General features: G+C 46.0%; 1 protein-coding gene across 4 annotated transcripts in view; it reads right to left on the bottom strand.

Annotated features, from left to right (window-relative positions):
• Positions 1–13,031, bottom strand: part of larp1b (La ribonucleoprotein 1B) — a 57,205-nt gene that overhangs the window by 24,112 nt on the left and 20,062 nt on the right. For 3 of the 4 annotated variants that reach the window (XM_072457701.1, XM_072457700.1, XM_072457702.1), the window contains exons 5-8: positions 5,041–5,184; positions 3,378–3,497; positions 3,052–3,214; positions 951–1,095 (exon numbers count right to left, since the gene is read on the bottom strand). In XM_072457701.1, the coding sequence (XP_072313802.1) occupies positions 951–1,095; positions 3,052–3,214; positions 3,378–3,497; positions 5,041–5,184 (572 nt within the window). The remainder of the gene's footprint in view (positions 1–950; positions 1,096–3,051; positions 3,215–3,377; positions 3,498–5,040; positions 5,185–13,031) is intronic. The other variant, XM_072457703.1, reaches the window with a different exon arrangement.

The raw sequence follows: 13,031 nt of genomic DNA, 5'->3' as shown, positions 1-13,031 counted from the left end.
TTACAGTTGGAAAGCACGTCACATCTGGAGTCCAGGCCCAAATACTGAACTTTGGAGATAAAAACACAACCGCCGTGTGGTGGAGTTGATTATAGCGGCAACTTGACCCAATTTGGAGTTATATTTTTTGCTAGTGCGGGACAAAAGAGCCACAAAAGCGAGAAAAAAAGCTCTTTGCCCACCAAACGAAGACTTGAAATGTAAATTTCCCATGCATCACAGCTGTACGTTTTAAACAGCGACAGGTTTAGTTCACCATTTGTACCCAATTTGTACCAAGTCCAAAACATTTAAAGTTTAATAACCTCTCGTTTTAGCAGTAGTAACAGTAGTAGTAACAGCAGTCTTAACAGCAGTAGTAACAGCAGTAGTACCAGCAGTAGTACCAGCAGTAGTACCAGTAGTAGTAGTAACAGTAACAGCAGTAGTAGTAACAGTAATAGTAGTAGCAGCAGCAGCAGCAGCAGCAGCAGCAGCAGTAGTAGTAGTAGTAGTGGTAGTAGTAGCAGCAGTAGTAACAGCAGTAGTAGTAGTAACAGTAGTAGTAACTGTAGTAGTAACTGTAGTAGTAGTAGCAGCAGCAGCAGCAGCAGCAGCAGCAGCAGTAGTAGTAGTAGTAGTGGTAGTAGTAGCAGCAGTAGTAACAGCAGTAGTAGTAGTAACAGTAGTAGTAACTGTAGTAGTAACTGTAGTAGTAGTAACAGTAGTAGTAACAGTAGTAGTAACAGCAGTAGTAGTAACAGCAGTAGTAGTAACAGTAGTAGTAGTAGTAGTAACAGTAGTAGTAGTAGTAACAGTAGTAGTAACAGCAGTAGTAGTAGTAGTAACAGCAGTAGTAGTAACAGCAATAGTAGTAACAGTAGTAGTAGTAACAGTAGTAGTAGTAACAGCAGTAGTAGTAACAGCAGTAGTAGCAGTAGTAGTAACAGTAGTAGTAACAGTAGCAGTACTTCTACGATGAGGCTGATGTCTGTGGTCAGCGCCTGGACTCGGTGGAAGCTGGCGATGAGCGAAATGGGCAGGAATCCCTGAGTGTCCATTTTCCTCCGCAGGAAGAAGTCCCTCTCCAGATTGTGAAGGCTGAAGTAATACTCGCTGTGGAGAGAAACGTAAAGAACACGTTCAAACAGATGGGCACGTTTGTTTAGGCTCGTTTACTTCAGTCGGTTTTATTCTCCAACCCAGAGTCAAGTCCTGATTTTAGCATTTTTAGTCCAACTAGACATGGTTTAGACCTGGTTTAGACCTCATGTAGGTTTCTTTCGTCTAATCTAGTGAAATCCTCAATCGAGTCATGGTTTAGTCTTGTTTAGATTTAGACCCGGATTAGCCATTGTTTAGACCTATTTTAGTCCTGGTTTAGCCCCCATTAGACATGATTTTACTCATGGTTTAGACCCGGTTTAGACCCGGTTCAGATCAGAATTAGACTCAAGTTTAAGCGTCGATTATCCCTCGTTTAGACCCAATTGAGTCTTGGTTCAGTCTCAATTTAGTCCCAGTTTTAGTTCTTGTTTACACTTGGCAAAATATGATTAAAAGTCATGGTTTAGTCTTGTTTAGAGCTTGTCTAGTCCAGATTTAGACCTGGATTAGCCGTCGTTTTGACACATTTTAGTCCTGGTTCAGTCTTGATTTAGTCTGAATTTTAGTTCTGTTCAAGTCTTAGTTTAGCCTTGGTTAAGCCCCCATTTTAGTCCTGGTTTTGTTTTGTTTGGACACAATTTAGTCCCGTTTTAGACTCACTTTCATTCCAATGTTTGCGTTCTGCGGTTTTGACCCGATTTAGTTGTAGTTTGAGTCTTTCTCTTCAGCTGCTCGAGGCAAACGGAGCACTTTTCTTTTATTTTTAAAGATGTTTTGGGCCCGTAAGCTTTATTAGACAGGAGAGGAAAGTGTGAAATGGGGGACGAGAGTGGGGAGGACATGCAGTAAACGTCAGAGTCTGGCAGCACTAACAGAGCGAAGACGGTGGAATGAGTTCTATTCCGAGTGTTCATTTCGAGGCCCCGGTGGTCAGAGGTGGAACAGCGCCTCCTGCAGGTGAAGGGGAAAAGTGCCGCTATTTACTCTGGTCTAAAAATACTGTGAACACCCGAAAAGTAAATGTTATATCTGTTAACTTTAGACACAGTTTGTTCTCAGTTTAGACCGATTAGATAAGTCTGGATTTTAGCATTTTTAAGACCAAAACTAGACCTGGTTTAGTCTAATCTGCGGTAGTTAAATCCTCAATTGAGTCTTGATTTAGTCCAGATTTTAGTCCTTGTTTAGGTTTGGATTAGCCCTAGTTTAGATCAATTTCATTCCTGGTTTGGTCGTAATTTAGTCCCAGTTTAAGTTCTTGTTTAACGTCGGTTAGCTATGATTATAGTCAGGGTTTAGTCTTGTTTAGTCCATATTTAGACTTGGATTAGCCCTCGTTTAGACCCATTTTAGTCCTGGTTCAATCCCAAATACAGGACTCCTGCTTCAACCCTTGGACATAATTTTATTTGTGGTTTAGTCCTGTTTTGAACTGGTTTAGTCCAGATTTAGACTTGGATTATCCCTCTTTTTGACCCAATTTAAGCCCGTTTTAGTCCTAGTTTAACCCTGGTTATAGCCTGATTTTAGTCCTTGTTTAGTCTTGTTTAAAATGAGTCCGGATTAGATTTTTGAACTGGATTAGCTCTTGTTTTGAATATATTCAGTCCCAATTTTAGTCTTATTTTAGACCCAATTTGAGTTCATGTTTAGTCCCATTTACTGTCGGACAAGTCCAGATATAGACGTGATTTTAGACACGGCTAAGCGCCGTTTAAGTCTTAGTCCAGTCCCAATTCTAGCCATACTTTAGTCCTGCTTAAATCCTGGTTTAGTCCTGGTTTAGTCCTGCTTAAATCCTGGTTTAGTTTAGTCCCGGTTAAATCCTGGTTTATTCTTGGTTAAATCCTGGTTTATTCTTGGTTAAATCCTGGTTTATTCCTGGTTAAATCCTGGTTTAGTTTAGTCTCGGTTTAATCCTGGTTTAGTCCTGGGTAAATCCTGATTTAGTCCTGGTTTACTCACATCTGCCGCTTGATATACTCCTTGAGCAGTTTCTCGTCCACCGTGTACATCTGGACCTTGTTCCCGTCGTCGTAGTAATAAACCATATTATTCGTCCCGAACTCGGCGGGACCCTGAGTGTTCGAACCGTCCGACGAATCGTGGAAACCGAACTCATACCGGCCTGGAAAGAGAGAGACACGGCGCATCCTTCAAACATTCAGGCAAATGCTCCACAGTCGAGATTCAGGAGCATTAGAGACGTCCTAGTGTCGATTCTCACCTCGTCCTAAAAGCTATCGAACAGTGACAAAAGGGCGGTTCATAAACACTTTGACGTTCCGTACCTCTCCCGCGGCCCCGTCCCCGCCCTCGTCCTTTGCCCCGTCCTCTCAATCCTCCTCGGACGCCGTTTTCGCCACGAACGCTCGAATCATCCGCGAAATCCCGAGGGTCTCTCCTCCAGCCTGGCACAAGAAACACCACGACATGAAAGCAGGCAACAGCACGACTCCAGGACGAGAGAATCGTTAATGCGGTTCAGGGCGGTGACAGTTAATGGACCAATCGTGACTTGTTGACTATTAAAAAATAAAGTTGAAGTTGTATTTTGATCATGGCAATCGTTATTAGGACTTTACAGACTCTAAAACACATGCAAAAGGAATGAACAAGGAGTTTTTCTTCAATAATACACTTATTCTTACATTTCAACCTTCATCTGGTGAGTTAATGTACTTTAAAATCTCATTAGTCACAGCCTTAATAAAGTTCCCTCCACAAATACTAGAGACTTTGGGAACTTCAGGCTCAATTTGGGGGAATCAAACTCATGAACTTTGCTCTTAATTCAAACTCGTAGTCAGAGTGAACAAGTCTGTACCGACTGTTGTACACTCGAAATAAAATCAATATAGACGATCTAGTGCTGCAACTAATGGACCAGCCTCCTGCTGGTGCCAGTCAGGACTAAACATGGACCGGCCTCATGCTGGTGCCAGAGTCAGGACTAAACATTGACCAGCCTCCTGCTGGTGCCAGAGTCAGGACTAAACATGGACCAGCCTCCTGCTGGTGCCAGAGTCAGGACTAAACATGGACCGGCCTCCTGCTGGTGCCAGAGTCCGGACTAAACATGGACCGGCCTCCTGCTGATGCCAGAGTCAGGACTAAACATGGACCGGCCTCCTGCTGGTGCCAGAGTCAGGACTAAACATGGACCGGCCTCCTGCTGATGCCAGAGTCAGGACTAAACATGGACCGGCCTCCTGCTGGTGCCAGAGTCAGGACTAAACATGGACCGGCCTCCTGCTGGTGCCAGAGTCAGGACTAAACATGGACCGGCCTCCTGCTGGTGCCCAGAGTCAGGACTAAACATGGACCGGCCTCCTGCTGGTGCCAGAGTCAGGACTAAACATGGACCGGCCTCCTGCAGGTGCCAGAGTCAGGACTAAACATGGACCAGCCTCCTGCTGGTGCCAGAGTCAGGACTAAACATGGGGAATCTGCGTTTCAGTTTTATGCAACTAAATCTAGGTTTAAAAACTAGTTTATTTAGCGGTGTATACAACTGAGAGGGTTATATTTCAACTCTTTTCTTTTAAGTTGATCCGTTTGGTGATGTTAATGCATTTTTCCTGCCGTGTGAAGCACTTTGAATTCCCTTGTGTACGAATCGCTCTCTACAAATAAACCCACCTTGCCTTTTACGGTCTGTATAGTCCAGATAACGACTGGCAAAATATGACAATTATTTTCTATAGTCAACCGTAGTCACAATTAACCCTGCAGCCCTATAGAAAACAATACAAAACACACCAGATACGTACGTCTTTGTTTACATTAGTATAATATGTACAAAAATTGTTCAGAGTCAAATTTGAAACCAAGAAATAGGAATAGAATGGACAAAGTTAACACAGACTCATGCCAAAATGATCACAGAGCGTGAGACATTCAGAACATGCTGGATGTGCACAGTTCGATTGGTAAAGCAGAAGACAGACTTACTCCTGTTGCTATCATGCGGCCTGCTAAGCGGCGGCGGCGGCGTGCGACCGGGCGACGCGGGGTCGTGCGACTCGTCGGCCGACTTGGCGCCCTCGTCCCGGGACGCGTCCTCCAGCGGCAGAGAAACCCACTTACGTTTGTTTCCTATCGACGTTTCACACGAGAAGAGCAGTGAGCAAGAGGCGCCAGAGCGGCAGATCAGTGTACAATCAAAGGGGCACACGTCCAGGGATATGACATTTAAAATCAGAAAAGTACTTGAAAATTAAACTAGAGCTGCCCAGATGTGGCTTTTTCTGCGGTTCATTTTAGTGTGAGACATGAAGGTTTGCAGCGTTTGAGACTGTAGAGGCCCCCGGTGTCAACACGCTCCATCGTTTGAAATCAACAGAAAGAGTTTATCGAAGGGCAGATTGTTGATGCCACAGCCCGTCTCACGACCCTGACCTGAAGACCTGGAGGCTCCTCGTCTGTCAGGATGAACTCCCTCTACACTAGATGAACTCTCCCCCCACACTACATAGAAGAAACTCCCTCTACACTAGACGAACCTCCCCCTACACTAGACGAACCTCCCCCTACACTAGACGAACCTCCCCCTACACTAGACAAACCTCCCCCTACACTAGACAAACCTCCCTCTACACTAGACGAACCTCCCTCTACACTAGACGAACCTCCCTCTACACTAGACGAACCTCCCTCTACACTAGACAAACCTCCCCCTACATTAGACAAACCTCCCTCTACACTAGACAAACCTCCCTCTACACTAGACAAACCTCCCTCTACACTAGACGAACCTCCCTCTACACTAGACGAACATCCCTCTACACTAGACAAACCTCCCCCTACACTAGACGAACATCCCTCTACACTAGACAAACCTCCCTCTACACTAGACGAACCTCCCCCTACAAACCTCCCCCTACACTAGACGAACCTACCTCTACACTAGACGAACCTACCTCTACACTAGACGAACCTACCTCTACACTAGACGAACCTACCTCTACACTAGACGAACCTACCTCTACACTAGACGAACCTCCCCCTACAAACCTCCCCCTACACTAGACAAACCTCCCCCTACACTAGACAAACCTCCCCCTACACTAGACAAACCTCCCTCTACACTAGACAAACCTCCCTCTACACTAGACGAACCTCCCTCTACACTAGACGAACCTCTCCCTACAAACCTACCCCTACACTAGACAAACCTCCCCCTACACTAGACGAACCTACCCCTACACTAGACGAACCTACCTCTACACTAGACGAACCTACCTCTACACTAGACGAACCTCCCCCTACACTAGACAAACCTCCCTCTACACTAGACTAACCTCCCCTTACAAACCTACCCCTACACTAGACAAACCTCCCCCTACACTAGACAAACCTACCTCTACACTAGACGAACCTCCCCCTACACTAGACAAACCTCCCCCTACAAACCTCCCCCTACACTAGACGAACCTCCCCCTACACTAGACGAACCTACCTCTACACTAGACGAACCTACCTCTACACTAGACGAACCTACCTCTACACTAGACGAACCTACCTCTACACTAGACGAACCTACCTCTACACTAGACGAACCTACCTCTACACCCCTCTACACTAGACGAACCTCCCTCTACACTAGACGAACCTCCCTCTACACTAGACGAACCTCTCCCTACAAACCTACCCTCTACACTAGACGAACCTACCTCTACACTAGACGAACCTACCTCTACACTAGACGAACCTACCTCTACACTAGACGAACCTCCCCCTACAAACCTCCCCCTACACTAGACAAACCTCCCCCTACACTAGACAAACCTCCCCCTACACTAGACAAACCTCCCCCTACACTAGACAAACCTCCCCCTACACTAGACAAACCTCCCTCTACACTAGACAAACCTCCCTCTACACTAGACGAACCTCTCCCTACAAACCTACCCCTACACTAGACAAACCTCCCCCTACACTAGACGAACCTACCTCTACACTAGACGAACCTACCTCTACACTAGACGAACCTCCCCCTACACTAGACAAACCTCCCTCTACACTAGACGAACCTCCCCTTACAAACCTACCCCTACACTAGACAAACCTCCCCCTACACTAGACAAACCTACCTCTACACTAGACGAACCTCCCCCTACACTAGACAAACCTCCCCCTACACTAGACAAACCTCCCTCTACACTAGACAAACCTCCCTCTACACTAGACGAACCTCTCCCTACAAACCTACCCCTACACTAGACAAACCTCCCCCTACACTAGACGAACCTACCTCTACACTAGACGAACCTACCTCTACACTAGACGAACCTCCCCCTACACTAGACAAACCTCCCTCTACACTAGACGAACCTCCCCTTACAAACCTACCCCTACACTAGACAAACCTCCCCCTACACTAGACAAACCTACCTCTACACTAGACGAACCTCCCCCTACACTAGACAAACCTCCCCCTACAAACCTCCCCCTACACTAGACGAACCTCCCCCTACACTAGACGAACCTCCCCCTACACTAGACGAACCTACCTCTACACTAGACGAACCTACCTCTACACTAGACGAACCTACCTCTACACTAGACTAACCTCCCCATCTCAGAAAAAATATTTCAGGCGTCAGACCAAATAACTTAAGGAAAATAACAATCACAAATACACAAATGAATAAACACGTAAAATGTGGACTGCTAAACATTAGAGCAATTTCCTCCAAATCGCTCTTAGTTAATGAATTAATTAGTGACTATAACATAGATCTTCTAGCTCTAACTGAAACGTGGCTTCAACAAGACGACTACGTCAGACTAAATGAGTCCACCCCACCCAGCCATGTTAACTTTCAGACTGCCAGGAGCACAGGCCGAGGTGGTGGTGTGGCAGTGATCTCACACTCAAGCCTACTCATGAGCCCTAAAACTAACAATGCATTTCACTCATTTGAAAGCCTTATGCTGTCGATCACATGTCCAAATATGAAAAACCAAAAAGGAGTTTTGTTCATAGTTATCTACCGACCTCCTGGTCCCTATTCAGAGTTTTTAACAGAGTTTTCTGACTTTATATCAAACTTAGTGTTAGCCTGGGATAAAATAGTTATAGTTGGAGACTTTAATATCCACGTGAACATGAGTGATGACGCTCTCAGTAATGCCTTCAGCGCCTTGTTAGACAGCATTGGTTTCACTCAGAATGTAAATAAAGCGACTCACACTCACAAGAACACTCTGGATCTTGTCCTAACGTATGGGACAGAGATTAGTGACCTCAGTGTCCTCCCTCAAAACCCTATATTGTCAGATCATTTCCTAATTACCTTTCAGTTTATTCTTAAAGATCATCCAGTCCCACAAAATAAAGTTATAATGAAAAGGACAATATCTGAAAAATCGATCTCAAAATTCAAAGAAATAATAGAGCCAATATTCAGTGACATGTCATGTGATCCTGCTGAGAACAGTTTTAGTCCCAGTTTAAGTGATCAATGTGTCGACTTGACCATGAATTCTCTGAAGTCTGCTCTTGACGTTGTCGCGCCGTTAAAACAGAAGGTCATTAGGCCAAAGCGCGCCTCCCCATGGTACAACCAAGAACTGCGTTCACATAAACAAAGAGTTAGAAAGTTAGAGGGATCATTTCGTCGCTCTCACACCGAAGAATCCCTAAAAGCATGGAAAAGTTGCCTGCTGTCCTATAAGCAGGCTCTGCGTAAGGCCCAAACCAGATGTTATTCAAATCTAATAGAAGTCAACAAAAGTAACACTAAATTCCTTTTCAGCACTGTAGCTAGGCTAACAAACTGTCACAGTGCAGTAGAGCCCTCAATCCCAGCTACACTTAGCTCTGATGATTTCCTCCTATTTTTTAATAATAAAATAAAAACAATCAGAGATAAATTAGATGAAATTACCCCCGCTATTAGCCCTGAACTAGCCCAAGCTGTAAATCTAACGTCCCATATAAATCCACCTGTAAACCTAGAAAGGTTCACAGCTGTTGATCAAGCAGAGATAACTTCAGCCATTATGTCCTCTAAAAGCTCAACTTGTGTCCTAGACCCCATTCCAAGCAGACTCCTCAAAGACATTCTTCCCCTAATTATAGACCCTATTCTTAATATAATAAATACTTCACTCGAAAGTGGCTATGTTCCACAGTCCTTCAAACATGCAGTCATTAAACCTCTTCTGAAAAAGCCTAATCTAGATCCCGACCTATTGGTAAACTACAGACCTATTTCAAATCTTCCCTTCGTCTCTAAAATCCTTGAAAAAGTTGTAGTAAAACAGCTTTGTCGCCACCTGCAGGACAATAACTTATTTGAAGTTTTCCAGTCAGGGTTCAGAGCCCACCACAGCACTGAAACTGCACTAGTTAAAGTCACAAATGATTTGTTATTAGCCGCTGACGATGGACTGGTCTCAATCCTGGTTCTGTTGGACCTCAGCGCAGCGTTTGACACCATCGACCACAACATTCTACTGCAGAGGTTAGAATGTGATGTAGGTGTTGGAGGAACAGCCCTCAGCTGGTTTAAATCCTATCTATCTGATAGGTTCCAATTTGTTAATGTAAACCAGAGCTCCTCACCAATCTCTAAAGTAATTTACGGTGTGCCACAGGGTTCGGTACTCGGTCCAATTCTGTTTACTCTTTATATGCTGCCATTAGGCAACATTATCAGAAAGCATGACATTAACTTCCACTGCTATGCAGACGACACTCAGCTGTATTTATCAATGAAACCTGATCAGAGCGATCAAGTAGACAGACTTAGTACTTGTGTGAAGGAGATAAAAACCTGGATGACACTAAACTACCTGCTTCTTAACCCTGAAAAAAACGAGGTCATTGTGCTTGGCCCTAAGCATCTACGAGACGCTCTATCTGAGCAGATAGTCACACTGGACAATGTCAGTGTAGCCTCCAGTTCTACTGTAAGAAACCTTGGAGTCTTATTTGACCAGGAGCTCTCATTTAAAGCTCATATAAATCAAGCTTGTAAAACAGCCTATTTCCATTTGCGCAACATCGCCAAAATCAGAAGAATCCTGCCTAAAAGTGATGCCGAAAAACTTATCCATGCATTTGTAACGACTAGATTAGACTACTGTAACTCCCTGCTTGCAGCGTGTCCTAAAAGCTCCATAAAAAGCTTTCAACTGGTTCAAAATGCAGCAGCAAGATTACTAACAGGAACAAAAAGAAGAGAGCACATTACGCCAGTGCTGAAGTCTCTTCACTGGCTCCCCGTCGAGTCCAGAATCAAATTCAAAATTCTACTCTTGACCTACAAAGCCATAAATGACATGGCCCATCCTACCTCAAAGATGCTATAGAACCATATCATCCAAACAGAGCTCTTCGCTCTCAGAATGCTGGCCTTCTGGTGGTGCCAAGAGTCTCTAAAAGTACTGTAGGAGGTAGAGCGTTTAGCTACCAAGCTCCTGTGATATGGAATCAGCTCCCGACCCATGTTAAATATGCTGACAGTCTCTTCATTTAAGTCCAGGCTTAAAACGTTCCTCTTCGAAATCGCTTATGGTCAGACTAGTTAGGAACAGAAACATAAACCCACAGCTTTAGCTACGCTGCCCTAGGAGTAACTGTGCTGGGGGAAGTATGACAGCTTGAGCACTATCCTCTTCTTCTTCTGACTACTTATGCTATCAAACAATATTTATTTTTTGATTCCACTTGCAAACTGTTCACCGCCTTCTTTTCTTTCTCTCACTCCTGAGGACCTGTGGACCCAGATGCCCCTCCCCTGGTGAAGTGGTCCCTGCCCTGTGTGGACGGTCCCTCATCTGCCTGAAGAGTGGCTCCAGTTCGCCTCAGTCGGTCCCTCTTCTGCCTGAAGAGTGGGTCCAGCTCGCCTCCGACGGTCCCTCATCTGCCTGAAGAGTGGGTCCAGCTCGCCTCCGACGGTCCCTCTTCTGCCTGAAGAGTGGGTCCAGCTCGACTCAGACGGTCCCTCTTCTGCCTGAAGAGTGGGTCCAGCTCGACTCAGACGGTCCCTCTTCTGCCTGAAGAGTGGGTCCAGCTCGACTCAGACGGTCCCTCATCTGCCTGAAGAGTGGGTCCAGCTCGACTCAGACGGTCCCTCTTCTGCCCGAAGAGTGGGTCCAGCTCCAGTCTCCTCGTGTCCGTCTGTGAGAGTCGGATCTCTCCTTCACTGGAACTCCTCCAGGTTTCTACGCTTTTTTCCCAAAGAGGTTTTTTTTGTAGTTTTTCCTGGCCGAGAAGGAGAGTCTAAGGACAGAGGACCCTGGGACATCGTCCCTCGCCACCACAGACATTGTCTGACTTCATCGCCACCACAGACATTGTCTGACTCCATCGCCACCACAGACATTGTTGATTCATTTCTCCCTGTGGCCCTCAGAGGCAACTGTTGTTGTGATTTTGGGCCTTACAAAAATAAATTGATTTGATTTGATTTGATTAGACAAACCTCCCCCTACACTAGACGAACCTACCTCTACACTAGACGAACCTACCTCTACACTAGACGAACCTCCCCCTACACTAGACAAACCTCCCTCTACACTAGACGAACCTCCCCTTACAAACCTACCCCTACACTAGACAAACCTCCCCCTACACTAGACAAACCTACCTCTACACTAGACGAACCTCCCCCTACACTAGACAAACCTCCCCCTACAAACCTCCCCCTACACTAGACGAACCTCCCCCTACACTAGACGAACCTACCCCTACACTAGACGAACCTACCTCTACACTAGACGAACCTACCTCTACACTAGACGAACCTACCTCTACACTAGACGAACCTACCTCTACACTAGACGAACCTACCTCTACACTAGACGAACCTCCCCCTACACTAGACAAACCTCCCCCTACACTAGACAAACCTCCCCCTACACTAGACGAACCTCCCTCTACACTAGACGAACCTCCCTCTACACTAGACGAACCTCCCTCTACACTAGACAAACCTCTCCCTACAAACCTACCCCTACACTAGACAAACCTCCCCCTACACTAGACGAACCTACCTCTACACTAGACGAACCTACCTCTACACTAGACGAACCTCCCCCTACACTAGACAAACCTCCCTCTACACTAGACGAACCTCCCTCTACACTAGACGAACCTCCCCTTACAAACCTACCCCTACACTAGACAAACCTCCCCCTACACTAGACGAACCTACCTCTACACTAGACGAACCTCCCCCTACACTAGACAAACCTCTCTCTACACTAGACGAACCTCCCCCTACAAACCTCCCCCTGCAAACCTCCCCCTACACTAGACGAACCTCCCTCTACACTAGACGAACCTCCCCTTACAAACCTACCCCTACACTAGACAAACCTCCCCCTACACTAGACGAACCTACCTCTACACTAGACGAACCTCTCCCTACACTAGACAAACCTCCCTCTACACTAGACGAACCTACCTCTACACTAGACGAACCTACCTCTACACTAGACGAACCTACCTCTACACTAGACGAACCTACCTCTACACTAGACGAACCTCCCCCTACAAACCTCCCCCTACACTAGACAAACCTCCCCCTACACTAGACAAACCTCCCCCTACACTAGACAAACCTCCCTCTACACTAGACAAACCTCCCTCTACACTAGACGAACCTCCCTCTACACTAGACGAACCTCTCCCTACAAACCTACCCCTACACTAGACAAACCTCCCCCTACACTAGACGAACCTACCTCTACACTAGACGAACCTACCTCTACACTAGACGAACCTCCCCCTACACTAGACAAACCTCCCTCTACACTAGACGAACCTCCCCTTACAAACCTACCCCTACACTAGACAAACCTCCCCCTACACTAGACAAACCTACCTCTACACTAGACGAACCTCCCCCTACACTAGACAAACCTCCCCCTACAAACCTCCCCCTACACTAGACGAACCTCCCCCTACACTAGACGAACCTACCTCT

The sequence above is a fragment of the Eucyclogobius newberryi genome, unplaced genomic scaffold (assembly GCF_026437365.1).
Source record: "Eucyclogobius newberryi isolate DKJ021-1_F unplaced genomic scaffold, fEucNew1.0.hap1 SCAF_21, whole genome shotgun sequence".
NCBI classification, from domain to species: domain Eukaryota; kingdom Metazoa; phylum Chordata; class Actinopteri; order Gobiiformes; family Gobiidae; genus Eucyclogobius; species Eucyclogobius newberryi.
The sequence above is the reverse complement of the archived record's forward strand: the minus strand, read 5'-3'. Positions and strand labels throughout refer to the sequence as shown.